Source organism: Sander lucioperca, chromosome 8, assembly GCF_008315115.2.
Source record: "Sander lucioperca isolate FBNREF2018 chromosome 8, SLUC_FBN_1.2, whole genome shotgun sequence".
NCBI classification, from domain to species: Eukaryota; Metazoa; Chordata; class Actinopteri; order Perciformes; family Percidae; genus Sander; species Sander lucioperca.
The window spans coordinates 33,377,372-33,396,126 of NC_050180.1; the positions used below are offsets into that span (position 1 = coordinate 33,377,372).

At 39.4% G+C, this 18,755-nt stretch overlaps 1 protein-coding gene across 1 annotated transcript in view; it reads right to left on the minus strand.

The window, feature by feature from the left end:
- kcnh3 (potassium voltage-gated channel, subfamily H (eag-related), member 3) overlaps positions 1-18,755 on the minus strand; it is a 183,477-nt gene that overhangs the window by 62,119 nt on the left and 102,603 nt on the right. Inside the window, exons 2-3 of the mRNA XM_031300665.2 lie at positions 10,085-10,318; positions 2,386-2,514 (exon numbers count right to left, since the gene is read on the minus strand). Of these exons, the coding sequence (XP_031156525.2) occupies positions 2,386-2,514; positions 10,085-10,318 (363 nt within the window). The remainder of the gene's footprint in view (positions 1-2,385; positions 2,515-10,084; positions 10,319-18,755) is intronic.

Genomic DNA, 18,755 nt, shown 5'->3' on the forward strand with positions numbered 1-18,755 from the left:
GGTGAAAATATTTTTTTATGGGATTTTGTGTGTCATCGGGGATGTAAAGTTAAAGCTGTAAAAATGTGAAATCGCTGACTTCTGCCATTTCTCCACCCCCCGCAAAACTAGACCGCCTCCCGGCTAAAAGGGCCAGTTAGAATTTGATGTATTTGCCACGTAGAAAGCGGGTAACCAATGGTTGTCGGGTAACCAATGGTTGTTTGGTTTAGGGTAACCCTAACTCTCTGGTTCTGTGGGGATTTCTAAGTCTCAAAGTCAGCAAATCTACCAATTTCTGCTTTGAATGTCACGTTATTGCAGTTTGAAAAATATTTTCCGCCGTTTTTGGTTTGGCGTACAACTAGTCGGGCCAAAATCTATTTTAAATCTAAATCTAAATTGATATACGGGCCGGATCTAAATCTACAAGGGGTCGGATTTGGCCCGTGGGCCTTGAGTTTTACACTGGTGCTCTAAACATTTAAACATTAATATGAACACATTGTACATGAAGAGTTAACAAGTCGTTTACAATATGTCATGTCTGGGGCACTGCGTCGCTAAAATGACCGAAACAGTTATTTTAGTTATACTAGATATAAGGATATTTTAAGATCAATTATTTTACAAGATGTATTTTTATATTTCCTAAAGTCTTCATGTCACTCATTGTGTACAAAAGCAGTAGAGTAGAGTTTGCATATTCCTCTAATTACCTCTTTAATTAACTCACAAATACTGCCTGGTAATTTCATTTGTGTATTAAGTATCTGCATTATCATAAGCGTGTGTGTATGTCACCTCTGACGGGATGTTTATGATTCACCATGTGCATTTTATTAGAGGCAGTCATTCATATTAATGTGGTATTCACATTGACAGACACACTCATCTAATCAGTGTGAGATTTACTGTACACTGTGGAAAAGACGCAGGATGACAATTATTAATCGGTGCTTAATCGTTGTTTGCGTGCAATTATAATAGCTGCAGTGGCAGTTAATATCTGAAAGGCAAAGCTGTCTGCACGCTAAAATTACACTGTCAAATTAGAAAATAGCAGCTCTAAAGGAGATAAACAGGACCAATCAGAATACCTTAGCTCAGTGGGTTTCCCTCATTTAGACGACTTGTAGTCAGTGTTGTAGTTTTGAGTTAGGGCTGCATCGAGGCTAAAGATTATTTTCTTTGTCGATTAATCTGTAGATTATTTTCTCGATTCAGTGATTAGTTGTTTGGTCTATAAAATGTCAGAGAATTGTAAAACAAAATGTGGATCAGTGTTTTCCAAAAGCCCAAGATGACGTCCTCAAATGTCTTGTTTTGTCCACAACTCAAAGATATTCAGTTTACTGTCACAGAGGAGAGAAGAAACTAGAAAATATTCACATTTAACAAGCTGACATCAGAGAATTTTTACTTCTTTTTCATTAAAATTACTCACAGCAATTAATGGATTATCAAAATAGTTGGACATTAATTTAATAAGTGACAATTGATCGATTAATGGATCAATCTTTGCAGATCTACTTTTTCACTTTCTTGTAGATAGTTGGATTAGAAGATCAATATCGCTCTCCAGACCCCAAAAATAGTGCAGCCCATGCCCCGTAAAACATAAATGTTTGTATATGTAGGTAAGGGAACGCAATTTAAAGAAGGAGATGGTATTGACACGCTTTAGGGTAGATTCTTCGTATTATGCTGCGATTACCAATTCATCTGTGGATTTTTTTCTCGATTCATCGATTAGTTGTTTGATCGCTCTAAAATGTCAGAAAATGGTGAACAATGTGGATCAGTGTTTTCCAAAGGCCAAGACGGCGTCCTCAAATGTCTCTTTTGTCTCAAAGATACTCAGTTTACTGTCACAGAGGAGAGAAGAAACTAGAACAATATTCACATTTAACAAGCTTGAATCAGAGAATCTTTTTTCTTTTTCTAATCGATTCATCTTTTCAGCTCTACTTTGAATGCTTACATCCATTAACAGAACTGTGAGCAGGTTTTATTATCCATATAGTCCCACTTTGCCAGACCCTCCTCCAAAGCACGTCTTGGGCGTTGCTAAGCACTGGAGAAAAGCAGCGGGGCCGCTGCAAAATAGGGTCGGAAGGAACTTGTTTTGGTGGAACATGTGTAAGTTTAAAAGTTGTTTTAGTCGTGCAACAGAAAACTCAGATTGGTCAGCTAGCTAGCTGTCTGGATTTACCCTGCAGAGATCTGAGGAGCAGTTAACCATAGTCCTCAGAAATCCACCGGAGTTTAATACCAACACAAAGGAAGCCCAAAGCAATGGATATCTGTCCTAAATGAGTGAAATCCGGCAGATTTTCCGGCGGCAATGGAACAATCCCGGAAGTGGAACGTCAAGGATATAGACTATTATCCATATAAACTCACCTGTGTCGGGTCCTTGCTCCGTGTCCTTCTTCTTGTCGCTGATGTCTTTGTGCGACACGAGGAACAGAACCACCTCCCCCTTTTCATTGTTAATGGGTACGATGTCGAGAAGACACCAGAACTGTGCTCCTGGAGAGAGACAACACAAAGGCAAACATGTACGGTCAATGTCAACGTCAATCTTTTCCACCCACATGTACTGGGGCTGCACAATTAATCACAATTTTATTGAAATCGCAATATCCATATCGAAGGGGGGTGGGGGGGTTACTGTATACGTTTAATATTCACTGTGGAGCAGATAAAACATGTCATGGAGCATTATAACATGAGACACCATCAAAACCGCTCTATATTATTATGCAAGGATCAGAACATAGGTTTAATAAGCATGGAACCCTGACTCTGTGATATGTAACATTATTCCAGCATTTATCTTATAAAACAACAGTAAATGTAATATTAAAAAGAGGAATGAAAAATGTTCAAATAAGTGTAATTTAAGAAAAATAAGAAATATTGCATAGGATTATTCAAGGTCTTCAAAATTAGGTAATCACATTCTTTCAAATCCCGATTTGGATTTAAAAACGATTAATCATTCAGTCCTAGGTCCCTGTTTGGTACAGATCCTCGTAAAAATCACACCATAATCATTTAATTCTTTTTTTATTTTTTTCTATGAAATGAGAATAATTAAATAATAGCGTGAATCATATCGCAATTGCAATATCAGTCAAAAATAATTACAATTATATGCAATATTTTCCTCATATCATGCAGCCCTAACATGTACATTCAAATATAATGTACTACTATATTAACTGGCAGAGTAACATCTGAACATCAACTGTCCAATCGCAGCCCACCAACCAAAGTTAGGCACGTTGGTATGAAGCTTTGGAGTCGACATGTTACAGCAGTGTCTTAGTATTCAAATATTAGAAACAAAACATAGCTAAAGTACCAAAAGTAAAAGTACTCATTATGCAGAATGGCCAATTTCAGACTAATCTATACCATATTATTGGATTATAATTATTGAAGCATTATTGTGTTCATCACTTTAATGTTGCAGCTGGTAAAGGTGGCGCTCATTTTAACCACTTCATCTGCTGGGTGGTTTATGAATTTCCTCCTGGGGATCAAGAAAACTCCATCCTAATCTATAACATTAAATCGGGATTAATTTGTTGATTATATCTTGTATTAGTAATCTGAATCTGCAAAGTAACCAGTAACTATATTCATGAAATAAATGTAGTGCAGTCCAAAGTACAAAATGCGCTTCTGAAATGTAGTGCGGTAGAAGTATAACGTAGCAGAAAATGAAACAAAAATTGTACTTGGGTGTTGTGTACTTAGTTACTTTCCACCACTGATTGTAAGATTGACACTGTGGAAAAATATGTGAGTGAGCCAGTGAGAGTTACAAGGAATCCAGGCCCGTATGTTTAAATCCCTGTGATTTGCTGTATTTTGTGTGAAATACATACTGGCTAAAGGTACAGATTAGACCCTCTGAACACACATAGACTTTAAATTAGGTGCTTAGAGAAAGATAGTGCAGTAACAGTGAAACAGTGAAAAGAAATGTAAGGATGGACTGAATTTGTTTTCACAATTTCACTCAATACCCCACTCACTATCCCATGGTTTGTACATCATTCATGAAGAGAGAAAGGATTTGCCTCGACCGGTTGAGAGGATATTATATTCCCAGAACGTTCCCATATGTGGCCATACCTTCATTACATTCAGGGGGTAGCATCGCCTGCCTGCAGCTATAGCGTGACTGTGTTCAAAGTGGCCTTATAGCCTGGATGAGAAGTGGCTTTTTCTGTGCTATCTATAATTTCAGAATTCACTCGACCCCCCCATGGCAGTATGTGCAGTGTGGAGAGAGCAGGAAGTATAGATTCCCTTTAAAGCTCCACAAGTTGGGCGCCTGGTTAGCTCCCCCGGTAGAGCAGGCGCCCATATATAGAGGTTTACTCCTCGACGCAGCGGCCGTGGGTTCCATTCACGGGCCCTATACAAATAAAGGCCTAAAATGCCCCCCCAAAAACCTTAAAAAATAAAAATAAAAAGCTCCACAAGTCTGTGCCTCAACTGTAGGCTAGGATACCACAGAAGACACGTACACCGTCGATATATATGAGATTCTTCTGACTGCCTTGCAAAGGGAGATTTCATTTCTTACCACCACAGAACATGCATCATTTAAGCCATCCGTGTTCGTGATGACATTACTAAGAGGAGTCTAGCAGATGTTTAGAATCTGAATGAAATCAGTGGCAGTGTTGTTTCCATAAGTTGGTAAAAAGGTACGATACAAAATGACGGTGGTCGTCAAAAGTTTGTTAAATCAACAGATTTCAAAGAGAAAATTTAACACTAGGCTGAAAGCAGCGTTTCACTGCCCTCTCTGGCTGAAAGCAGCGGTGGGATGTAATCTAGTGCATTAACTCAAGCACTGTACTTAAGTACAAATTTGAGGTACTCCCATATTATGTTACTTTATACTTCTACTCCACTACATCCCAGAGGCAAATATTTCACTTTCTCTGTAACTCAAAAACGCAAAGTGCAACCCATCTTTATAAATCATAACAGCAAATGTTACTTAAGTAAAAGTATGTAAGTATCATCAGGAAAATGTACTTAAAATATTGAAAGTAAAAGTACCCAATGCAGAAAAATCTTAATTTTAGAAAACAGGAACCGATCCAAACAGTTCTGTCAAGTGTTTAACGGTCTAATCATTTCAGCTGGACTTGTAGGCCTGTATATTGTTGGCTAGTTTAATTTATAATAAAACATCATATTTTATAAACTACATGTGTTTTGTGTGCAAAAACCTAATTTGTAAAGTAACTAAAGCTGTCAGATGAATGTAGAGGAGTAAAAAGTACAATATTTCTCTCTGAAATGTAGCGGAGTAGAAGTAGAAAGTGGCATGAAAAGAAAAGCCTCAGTACAAGTACCTCAACATCTGTACTTAAGTACTTGAGTAAATGTAGTTAGTTACATTCTACCAGTGGTATTTTAATAATTTTAATCTAATATCATTTATATTATTATGAAATGGCCCATTCTGCAAATATGTGTGATCATGGTAATGAAGGAACATTGATTTTTTATAGTTGTTGGACAACAATGGGGCTCTACAGCACAGAGGAAGACGATTTAACCGGCTTTGATATGCCCACAGAATACTTCTTTATCAGTTCATTGCTGGTTTTGGTCTTTTCATGGGATTTGCTGACATTAAGAAAAGTAACCCCATGCTGCTGCTGCTGCTGCTGCTGCTTCTACATGCATGCATGAAATCAGGCTAAAACCAGCTGTTTTGGTTTTCTGTTACTCACCTGTAATCCGTGACTTTGTATGCTGCATGTGGCACACTGCATACTGTCTTTCTGCAACTCCGAGACTAATTCCCTACAGGGGGATCGTGGATGTAAATAATGCATTTGTACAAGCGAGAGGACAGGCTCAATAAAAACATCAGCCATATTGAGGCTGGATTTGTCCCTGTTTGACTGGAACACGATGGTAAACAATCCCAGTACTGTAACAGCATGTGCTGTCCTCTTTTCTGCCTCTCCATGCATACTTATAAGCAATTTGACAGACATCATATTGATTATTTATTAAATTATTATTATTTTAAGGTGAGGTATTCAATTAAATCCAATGAATTTGCTTTATTGGCATGAACAAAAAAACATGTTGCCAAAGCAGTTATATTCAGTTATATGTGCTTTTGGTTCATTCTTTTTCTCATCTATAGATAGTTTTTATAAACACGCAACATTATTACTGATGTCTTTTTCTTCAACGTAAATATAAATATTTATTTCTCACCCCTGCCCACGTAGTGTCAGCTCAGTGCACCGGCAGAGCAGCCATTGGCCATGCTACTCTACGGCAGCATTCCTCAAAGAGTGGTCCGTGGACCACTGGTGGTCCGTAAGCGACCCCTGGAGGTCCGCGAGTAGATTTGGTACAAATATCATGGTTTTAATTTCAAATTCAAAACAGTGTTTTTCTAACTGTCTTAACCTAATAGTGAGAAGCACAGATGTGTTATTTTCAATAATAAATAAACTTGTATGTAGATTTAAGGGCCTTTTCACACCTTTTCGCACCAAAAGGGTGGGTGGTGATGGCGTAGTGGATATGACGCATGCTTTTGGTGTGGGAGATCTGGGTTCGATTCCCACTGCAATACATCAACCAATGTGTCCCTGAGCAAGACACTTAACCCGTAGTTGCTCCAGAGGCATGCGACCTCTGATGTATAGTAATTGTAAGTCGCTTTGGATAAAAGCGTCAGCTAAATGACATGTAATGTAAAAAAGCGCACCGAGACCTGCTTGATAAGGTGGTCTCGTGACGCTTTCAGACGAACTCTGGAGCGGTTTGTCTGCGTTAAGAACGTGATCCGACCTCGAACCGCACCATCTACTCTATTACTACTGTACACAGCCGCTAAAGTTGGAGACAGACAGCGGCCGAGCAGAGCGAAGTCTCGGTGAGCAGAGCAGAAGTATTAATGGCGCTCGCGAAACAATGTCTGATTATTTAAATGAAATGTTATGTAGTCTTATTATTTTCTCTGTTTTTTCTTCTATATGATGTTATGAACTTTAAAATTATTAAGGTTGAGGCTTCAAATAAACCCACTGGATTTTTATATATATATATGTATGTATATATAGGTTTATTTGCACAATTTAAAATGTACAGAATGACAATGATAACATATATATGTAATAAAAGTGGTCCTTGTTCTGAAACAGTTGAGAAACACTGCTCTATGGATGGCAATACTGATGGCAATCTGACTTTTTATCATGACTGTAACTTTTTAAATTTGTTATTTTTTTTAAATGTTTATTCCCAGTCATCCCTGTTTATTTGTTTGGCCTGTAAATCATATTTGAATCATATTGAATTTGACTCATAACATATCATGAATATGTTATGAGTATGTACTAAAATGCAATTTTCAAATTGTGCCCCAGATGTTTGATCTAGCCCAGGCGTTGGTGAGGGAAGCATGGTGATCTGAGAGAAAGAGCTGGATATAAATGTGTTCATTCTTTCCATTACTCCCCTGTGGAACAGCTTAAATGCTAATGTGAGCTCATGGAGAGCTGATAAAAAAACATGAAACACTTCTAATTTGTCATTTGTGTGTTTGTGAGAGAAAAGCTTTTCTAACCCTGTGTTGCTTTGGGTCATACGCTGGTTTTGCTCAGTGTTCTTGAGACAAAGAAAAACTTTGCGTCCAAACAGGAGCATGGATGGGGACTTCTTAACTTACAACTTCAGAAATGACTCACATGCATTATGAAAACTTTCTGTGCCTGTCAGGAAAATCAATATGAGATGCAAATCCTCAGTTATTGGCCCAATAAAACAACTGGAGAGTGCATTCATAGTTTAGATTTAAAGCCTGCGGCGTGAACAGCCACACAAGCAAATGGACCGATGCGTTCTTTGTCCATGGCACAGAAAGTGTTATGGTGCATGCAAGTCATTTCTGAAGTTGTAAGTTAAGAAGCCCACATCCAGGCTCCTGTTTGGACGCTTGTTAAGTTTTTCTTTGTCTAAAGACAACTGAGCAAAACCAAAACTGTCGAACAGAGATATAAGCCTATAACAAAAAGCAACACAGGGTTAGAAAAGCTTTTCTCTCACAAACACACACAGATGACAAATTAGAAGTGTTTCATGTTTTTTTATCAGCTCTCCATGAGCTCACATTAGCATTTAAGCTGTTCCACAGGGGAGTAATGGAAAGAATAAACACGTTTATATACCAACGCCTGGGGCACAATTTAAAAGATATTCATACAAATATGAGTTACAGGCCAATAAATTAACAGGAATGACTGGGAATCAATTTTTTTTTTTTTTACAAAAAGTTACAGATAAAAAGTCAGAGGATTAGTTAAGTCGTCAGCATTAGTAAAGTCGTCAGCATTGCCATCCATAGAGCCATAGAGCAGCGTATCTCAAACTTCTTCAGACCAAGAACCACTTACCCAATTAAAAAAAGCTCATGGACCACCTACTTGCCAAAATATCCCCCAATATCTCCAAAAAGCCATCGATGCATCTTGTCAGTTGATAGGAACGGTAAACATTTTTCCTCCATATTTCCCTTAAATGTCACGCTGATCATTGCACGTTGTACATAAAAACAACAACAAAGTGGTCGAGAATTCCCCCACAATATTTTGTGTCCCATTTTAGAATAGAGAGGCGAAGTCCCTCCCATTCCCCTGGACCTTATTTCGGAAGAAATACAGTATGGTAGTGTACCGCCAGAGACAAATCATTTGATCCCATTTGCATTAAATGGAAATTGGAAATGTTTTTTTTTAGAGGGATGAGACGTCCTTTCCTCTGATTCGTCACATGAATTCATCAGCTGTATGGGCGGAGTTACCAACGGCTTTCAGCTGCACGGCTTCTGGGAAGGCTGCTCTCGTGTTTCCCCAGCTACAGCAGTGGCAGTTCTAGGGGGGGGCAAGGGTGGCCAGTGCCCCCTTTATATTAAGCCTCGACCCCCCTCTGGCCCCCCTAATTGTGGCAAATATTTTCATACATCTTTAACCCCACCTTTATCCCCAGGGGATATTATTTATGTGCAGTGATATATGAAATGTAGTTTAACACTGATTGAGTTTTCTTGTGTTTATCGTTATATGTTTATCAGTAGTCTTTTGTAGAACCAAACCTATATATTTGGTTCCCCTGAAATAGCATGTGACCCCACCCTGGCCCCTCCATTTAAAATGGTCTAGAACCACCCCTGGCTATAGCTTCTCGGTGATCCCTCCTCGATGCTCGCTCCTCGGGGCAGAAATAAGAGCTTTGAGACGGCCTTCACCGAGGAGGGACAGAACAACTTTCGGTTTAGCTGAGGACCGAGGAGCTATCAAATAAGGGACATGGAATGTACCCCTTGTCTTACACAATGTGTTTTTATCAGCCGAAGAAAGAGCAAAATCCGCTGCTTGTGTGAGTAACTTTACATCCCGGTACGAAACACACACACTCTCACACTTCAGCAAAATTTCACTTAGAAACTTGGAAGTGAGTAGGGTTGGGTATCGTTTGGATTTTTACGATTCTGATGCCGAACCGGTACTTTTAAAACGATTCTTGAAAAACTGAAAAATGACATCAAAGATGTAATATGTTTACTAGCGATCACGTGCAGTGAATGGTTAATATGCTTTTACGTCCATTTTGGTGAGCACAGAGGGAAAATATGGCATTTTAAAAGTAGCCTACATTTACGGTAGCTAGCTAACGGTAGACTTCAGAGAAAGTGTGATATTTTTACGTCCCTGTCGGAGCGACAGATGGAAAATATTTCAGTCGACACATTAAATGGAACCAAAATGAGGAACCAAAATTTGCGTTCTAATCTGGTCTGATTCCTACCGGTTGCGTAGGAACCGGTTCCATAGTGGAACCTGGTTTCGGTACCCAACCCTAGAAGTGAGTAGTCTTTCTATTAACATATTTTCACAGTCTTATAATTCAACAGTTTTAAGACAAACTGAGACATTCTTGACTTGGAAAATGTGCATTAACCAGATGTGACATGGACCACTAATGGACACAGTAAGTTGCAAATATAAAGAATCACGTATTCCTGGTGCAGTCTCACCTTCCTTCTTGTAGAAAACCAACTCGGTCTTGAACTCCTTCCTCTCATCCAGGGCTCCTTGGATCTGGGCCGTGGACTTGTCGCTCGTTTCGGGGCCGTACAGGAAGTGGCAAGCGCAGCTCTTCTGCATGAGCTCAGCACGGGCGTAGCCGGTGAGCTCGCAGAAACCGTCGGAGCAGTAGACGATGGGGTAGAGCGACTGCACCTGGGCGTTCCCCAGAACAAAGTTGCTGTCTGTAAAGAGAAAGCGGAGGAAGGAGAGAGTGATCAATACGGTTGTGAAAAGGCAAACCACTAAAATGATTAGTAGAAATCACCTGAGAATTCAGCTCCAGAACATCTGATTTGTGACTTGTACCGGACCTGTATGAGCTCTGAAGAATGGACAGCACGACCACTGATCACGTATCACCGCTGTCGGGCAGAAACCTTGTAACTCCATATTTGGCCATTTGAATTCTTTTCATAAATCAGTGCCATTGGTCACCCTTTATGTTCGTCCGTGGGTTTTTACAAATATTTAAACAGTGACGAGGCGATTTCATCTGACTTTGTCGAAGGTAAATAGCTCGATATAATGTTTTCAAATTTGCCTTTTTTCATATCCTGAAAAGCAACGGTTTTGGCCACGATATGCATGTGCAAAACTGTTATTGTTTTTATTTCTAGTCAAAGTATCTTGGATCTTCATTTAGAATTCTATTTTACCAAAGTCAAAATGTTAGAGAGATCTTTATAGGCCTGTCAAGAGAAAACATCTGGGGATAACTCACAAAACTTCAGACGTTTTCAGTTTTACTGTGGTAGTCGGACGAGTACTGAAAAAAAAAAAAACTATTCAATCTCAATCTTTAAACACTCAAAGCAAGACTTACACCATAGTTGTATTCTGCGTTCCTCAAAGAAACCGCTGCGTTCATTTTCATGAAAACATTCAAACATGAAAGCGGCCTCATTGTGAGAGAGGAGACAGATCGCTGCAAGCACAGCTGCTGGTTCCCAGAGCAAGGAGATCGGTAACAAGAATTGATCGGGTGAAGCAAACGCTGTCAAGAGTAATCACAGAACCTTATGAGGTTTCATTAATTGGGTGCAGCCAATGGCACATCCGCCCTCCCTCAAGTAACAATCTTGTGTACGGGCGGGAACATGATCCTCTGTTTGCTCGCTTTACAAACACAGCTACGCTCTCGGGCTTTTGATTGGTGATCAGCAGAAGAGAGATGGAGGTGTGTGTGTGTGTGTGTGTGTGTGTGTGTCAATACCAAGTGGAAATGTTTGCCAGTGTATATTCAGTTAATGGCCCAGAGCATGTAGATGGGTGGACTCTTTAAAATGGATTATTTATTACTTTGTGCTGAGGCGTTCTCATTGATCCATCAATTCTGACGACCCTCTAGACCCCCTTATTAAATATTTTATGGCCCAACGCTGATGTGTGAGGGGTGTGTGTGTGTGTGTGTGTGTGTGTGTGTGTGTGTATGTTTGTCTGGGTTTGTGTGCGTTTCATTGCCTGTGTTGCTTTGAGCCGTTTTGAGAGACGGCTTTAAAGTGTTGAAACGAGGAGTAAAAGCTTACAAAATCAGAGAGAAAGAAACATAAGGAGGGAAGGAAACATGTTTCTGTGAGAGAAGAGGAAGGATGTGCATGCATGCATCCACGTGCGTCTTTCAGTGCAGGAGTTTACTCAAGTTGCACGTAGGGCTGTGCAATTAAACAAATTTTGATTGCGATTTTTGGCTCCTGACGATCACAAAAGCAATGTAATCGAGAAAAACAATTACTTTGCACATTCCATTTTGCAAGTAAGCTCTTATTTTGTCTCGTGTTCTGAACGACACGTGCACTTTCGCCCCTCATGAAGGCTGAACTCACTCGGCCAACATTTAAATATATTTTTTTTTATATTTCTTTATTTTAAGGGGGAAAGCATTAGGGGAAATTTCACATTTCAAGGTGTTTTCACTGTGGATTTGTTTAACTGTTTCACTGTATTTTAGGTTCTATAAATGCGACATCTTTCCAAAAGTCAGTGAGTAATCGTGTTAAATCATGATTTCAATATTGACCAAAATAATAATTGTGATTATGATTTTTTTCCCCCCACAATCGAGCAGCCCTAGTTGCACATTGTAGTATTCACACTAGCAGCAACAATCTATCTCATTGGCTAATTACTCCCATGTCGGACAGGTGCACACTTTCTCTCTTTTTATTGCCTCTCGGGGGACAGCAGAGATAACCGGTGAAGCCAACAAAAACACCACCAAGTGAAGACCACCTTCCATTAGAATCCCTACTGGCCGTCATGATTCCTGTCTCTATCCCTCCTGGGGGAATCAGCCATGATGTCATCCGGCGCACTGTGCTTGGATATGTAACCAGGCATGAGACACAAGGCTCAGAGGCCAAAAGCTCCACCCGACAGTAATTAGTAACAACAACAGAGGTAATGTACCGTTTACCCAGGATAATACACATGCTACATATTTTGTCTCCAGCCGTTTTTGCCTCTGGAAGTCAGTGATTTAGCTGCATTTTAGACCTTTAACCGTTGTGTTGTCTTCCCATAGACCATGAACTTGTTGTCCTTGTGATGAAAATGAAACTAGATTTGACCCGAAGACAACACAAGGGTTAACGTTTTTTTAAGCCAAGGTCCCCTTAACTAAAAGAGACGGATCAGGGACCCCCTACCACATATATTGTAATAAAATTAAGTTTCATATTAAACTGGGCCTACAATAACGTGTGGGCTGCCTAAAGCCTTTACACACACCTTTTTATAGATCATTTTGGGGCATTTTTAGGCCTTTATGTATAGACAACCCAGTCTCACGGCAGATATATATATATATATATATATATATATATATATATATATATATATATATATATATATATATATATATATATATATATAGAGGTTTAGTCCTCGACGTAGAGGCCGTGGGTTCGACTCCGACCTGCGGCCCTTTGCTGCATGTCATTCCCCCCTCTCTCTCCCCTTTCAGCTATCCTCTATAACAACCCAGTCTCACGGCAGTCCGTGAAATGTTCACGTAATTTAATCTATTGATTCGTGTACACGGACGCGTTTATCTCGTTTTTTTCGTGATGGTCAGCACGTTTTTTTAAACTAATGTATTTCAATGGGAAGGATCTTTTGTGATCACAGCACGATTCTTTCTGCCAGTCGGGCTGCAGCAGAGAAGCTGGATACAGCTTTGCTATTATTATATATATATATTATATTATATTATATTATTGGTATTTTTAGCCCAATAACAGCTGTTTTAATCAACATTTATTCACCAGATCTTATCGTGGTTTATATGTATTTCTTTTAATGTTATTATTTCGGTCTTATTGCCACGGAAGCTGGATTGCTTTGTTGTTTATTGATCTTTTTAAAACTATAATGCTACATCTATCAACATTTATTTAGATGTTATCATGGTATTCATTTCTTTATTTTAATAATATTATTTCGGTCTTATTACCGGTGAAATATTACAGTATGCTGTAAGACAGAACACTACGGTATGATCCGAGTGGGGCGCATTCTAAGCCCCATATCCCACAATGCAATGCGGGCATTCATATCAGAGAATCGGACAGCGATCAGTGGGTCTTTAACGACAGTATCGCTTCAATGTACATATTTAATCAGTGGTTTTGTCACCAGCAACAACACGTTTACAACTGGAGTTGGTCCCCGGGTGTCGGACTTTACAGTAAAGGCAAAGAATCTGTGTTACCTATTACCTATGCTAGAAATCTATGCATTTACCTGTTTTTTAAAAAATCCTCTATGCAGGAAAAACCCTGCCTTAATGCACACAATTTATGTTCATGTTTTGATTTATTGTTGACCAGTTTATTATCTCGTTGCAGAGCATGTACGATATTGTACAGAAATGTATGCACTAGGGCTGCAGCTATCGATTATTTTAGTAATTGAGTATTCTACCGATTATTCCATCGATTAATCGAGTAATCGTATAGGAAATACTTTTAGAGACTTTTAGAGCAATAATATACAATAGCTTTCATTTTCGGAAAAAGCAACATTTTTATTGCCTACATTGCTTACAATATCATCTCTCAAAAAACTAAATATATTAAGTGCATTTAAATGCCGTATTACGTTGTTTTAAACATACATAAACATTACCTTAAGTTGTGCAACTTAACTTTCAGAACTACAAGTTTCAACCTGAGACTGATCTGTATATAGGCCTATACGTAACTATTAGTTATAACTTATTACTTACTCAACCTATTTTCAATTATGTATTTGATTACAATGCTACACAGCTCTGTTACACTTATGCTAGCAGATCGTTGATCAGCTGTTTCTCCGTGAAGAGAGAGAGTGAGAGAAAATGGTGCACAACAATCAGCTGTTTTTCCGAAGGGATAGTCAACAAGTCGGCTCTTTAGATCAAATTGGGGTCACCACTACGTATTTTCTTGTCTTTGATTTTGGTAGTTGTTGTGTTTGGTGTAGTTTCATCGTCCATACAACTCTGTGATTTACTTTTGTCGGGTCCGCTTTGTGGAATGGATGATTAAGTTAGACTCAATGTTTTCTGTTGAGATGCTGAAGTACTGACATCGTGCTATTATTGTGGTAAGCTAGTTCGATTTTGCAGTAGACACACTGTACAGAGTTTTCGTTTTAATTACGTTTGAACTGATTCCAAACTTTGGACACTTTCTGTCGTTTTCTCCAGCCTGTCTCTTCTCTTAAGCCTCTTACGCTCGTCCTTCATTTTGTAATCAGTCTTCATCGCATGTGTTGTCAGCCCGGTGCGCGACAGTAATAATCCTCCGTGCGGAAACACTGTGAGCGATACAAAGTTGGTAACATTAATTAAACAAAGCTTCGAGGCAAATCATTTTGCATCGAGGATTTTTAGTAATCGAATTATTCGACTTACTCGAGGAATCGTTTCAGCCCTAGTATGCACACCGATACGTACTGTATGATATCTTTTTGTACGAATGGTTCGTGAGAACAGCGTGGCCTGCTTACTCATTCCATGCTGACACCAATTAAGTTAAGGCTTGTGTTTCACCTTCAGTGGTATAATAAAAAAACATGTCTGTATCTGTGCTTGTGCAATATATCGTGCACAATGTGTGCTCTATAATATAATAATAAGTCCTCAAACAAAATGCTGTACTGTATACACCTCCTGTAAAATGCAGCTGTAGGCAACGCTTAATCCAGACAGATCACAAAGCTACAGCCATGACTGGACATTAATGTGTGCTTACAAGTCTCCAATCTCATCAACTTGTCAGCAGAGTGATCGACGTCTTTCTCTGGGGAACATCTGACAGGCTACCTGAACAAAATCATAACCATGTCCCCGCTGACGTCTATTGTCCAGCCCAGGGGCAAAATAGCAACTTGTGGAAAAACTTGCTATATGGCTCCAAGTACCATGGCCTTGTTCACGGCATGTGTTTTGTGCCGTTGTTAGTCCTTTGTACGGTTCAATAAATGCCGGTAAAATCAATTAATTAAACTCCTAATATGTTTCGTTCCATGTTTGATTTCCCAGCAATGCAAATCTCCAATGTACATATTCTTCAGCAAAGATGTGTTTCAGAACATATTTAAAGATATTTCTGTTTCCTGGTTTTTGAATAGAAGAGGACTTAGCTTGAGTTTCAAAACAAACTAACTGTTCCCTCCCCAAATCTTTCTTCTGAAAACTTTCGCCCTAATAGATAATATAAATCACTGGGGGCAGGAAATGCGCTTTCTACTCTGTCAGAAATACAATATACAGCCATGATAACATTGCCGCCACTGTACTTATACCAATACAACCTGTTCTGCTCTTCTGGAATATGTCATTATGTGACATGTGCATCCCCACAAAGTACATGCAAATTACTGCACCAATTTCTTTGCTGTACATGCATATCCTGTTTCCTGTAAATCCCAGACTCTGCCATTGACCATACTGACTACTACATAGCGAGGTAACTAATAATACATGTAATGGCTATAGAGGATAAATACCAGACATGAATTGAATGAAAACGTGGTCTGATACACATCATATCCAATCAACCCTGACAGAACTGACAGAAAAATGGGAAATGTATGAATTATACATGACAAACAGTATATTATACTGTATTATGAGGTACTTAACGAAATACAGAACACAACACACATAACATATGGATGTAGAGTCAAGGATACCGAATGTGTGCACCTTAGTAGAATATTACATAGTATTTATGCATTTTAGGGTGTGTCTGTGTGTGTGTGTGTGTGTGTGTGTGTGTGTGTGTGGTTGCTTATGCTGCTTTTATTGATAGCCGACAGCCGATTAGAAAGCATCTGGAAGGCTCAAGGCTCGACAGTAATGGTTGTCTTTGGCAACCAGATTTAGTCAATTGGCAACTGTTTTGTGGCCTCTGGTTGCCCCCTTTGGCAACCACCTGTTCAATATTTATGTTTTATATATATAAACAAATCAAAACGTACAAAACTGGAAAATCCTATTTCAAAAGAGGCCAATATTTTATTTGGTTGTCTCCGTAAAGTATAAACACTACGTTCATGCGCAACACAACATTTCACCTTTTGTGCGACCGCTTTCCACACACGCGCGTTCGCCGTGAAAAGATACAGGACGCAATTTTCTGTTCATGTTAACGGCGCATTTTAAAATCCGATTTCGGTGCCTCATTACGGTGCCACTTAAATGCCTGTGCTGCTCTCTGATGCTCCAAAACAGACGTTAGAGGCAACAGAAGCATCGCTGCATGTCATGCTAGTAAACACTAATAAAACGTTACACAGCAGGTAACGTTAGCCTACAGTTAGCTACAGTAGTAACAGGATTAAACGTGCCAGGTGATTGGATGACCCATCTGTCTATCACGTCGGCCATTGTTGTTTTGGACGAACAGTCGCAGCCGTCACACACACACCTAAAAAATGTCCGCAGCTGCCAGTAGGTCATCCCTGGACGCTGATTGGTTCGGTAGGCTGGTAGTTTAGACCCCAAAAGGCCCATTTTGAGTCAGGAAAAACCCTGCTATTCTCTATGTTCTTCTTCTTTCTCTCACATCGTACAAACATTCAGCATTTCACAGACTTCCATGTATAGTGCACAGTATATCTGGTCCATTAGCTGTGAAGATCAAGCTGACGTAGTAAGCTAGCCGTTCTGTTAATGAGTCTAATAATAGCTGTACATTTTTGTAAAGCTTCCCTCTCCTCTGTTCCTGCTTGTCAGTGGCCATTGCTGTGCTCTCTTTATGCTGTCATTCACTTCCTGTCAGCGTAGCAGCTATTATTTTCAGACTTCACCATTGTGCTGCTCTCCAGATGGTTTTCTGCAAAAGTGCTGACAAAATAAGAACACTGTTAAAAAAAAAGCCAGTGTAATAGTTTTTATTTCTTTATCCGACAATGGCCAATGTTACCAACTGTTACTGCTTAATTACAATTAATGACAAATTGTTCGCAATCAGTGTCCCCCAAAGTCAAGCAACTAATGTCAGGGTAGTGAGAGAGCTCAATCTTTTTCAGAGATACAATCACATTAAAGTATGTCTGTCTGCTGGTTGCTGTAGTTCCTAGACTTTATGAACTGTCAGAATAAATGATGGTGAACATATTCTTTCAGCTGTTTCTCTGCCTCTCTCAGTCTGTTTTTTATTCTGCTACCTTGAGCTTTCTCACGGTGTTGCAGCCAAAGTCAAAAATAAAATATAGAAATCCTCAAGCTGCAAAAAACTTGTTTATCACCCTAATACTATATATTAAATATTTTCTCTGGCCTCCAGATTCCTAGTGCCACAATAGTGTCTCAGAGGCCAAACTGACGAGCTACTTGTTTGGAGAGCACTTCTTTTAAACTTTCAAACTTTCTTCATAGTTGCACAAGAGTTGAGTTGGCCATGACTTGATTGACAAGTCCACACACACCTCACAACATACAGTAATGCCGGCTTAACACTGTAGGAAACCCAATAGAATCTAACCACTGATATCAAACCAACAAAGAACACTTGACACCGACATGAGACGACAGCAGCAAACTTTCTGCCACCATCAACTAAGTGGAAGCACTTTGACCATGTTTTTAGGAAATTGACAATCTGTCAATCATACTTTAACATTTTCAAAGAGCTCCGTTTTCCATGGCCACAATCCTGGTCCATTTTGGAGAGTGTCACGCGGGTGTAACGCCACCGTTTCCCTGGTTGTAAAATGTCTGGGATGCAGTGGTGGAAGAAGTATTCAGATCCTTTACTTAAGCAAAAGTACTATTATCACACTGTAAAAAATACTCTGTTACAAGTAAAAGTCTCTCTGATTGGTTTATTGCATGTTACGCCCAAAACCAACCTATGATTATGATTAATGAAGACACTCAGTACAACCCTTTTGAACCACGCCCCCGGTGCCCGGACCCTTTTTTCGCCGTTAAACTAGCTAAAGTGGATTCATACACGCCCTAAACGCAACTGCACCAGGCGCTTCACGCCATGCGCTTAGATCGTTAAAATAGGGCCCATAATGTTCTCAGTAGAAAAAAAGTTTTGATCTTTTTCACATTTTCATCACATTTGTTGTAGAAAATAAGGTTTTTAGTCATTTGAGTTGGCTTTAATCCTGCCAGTCTCC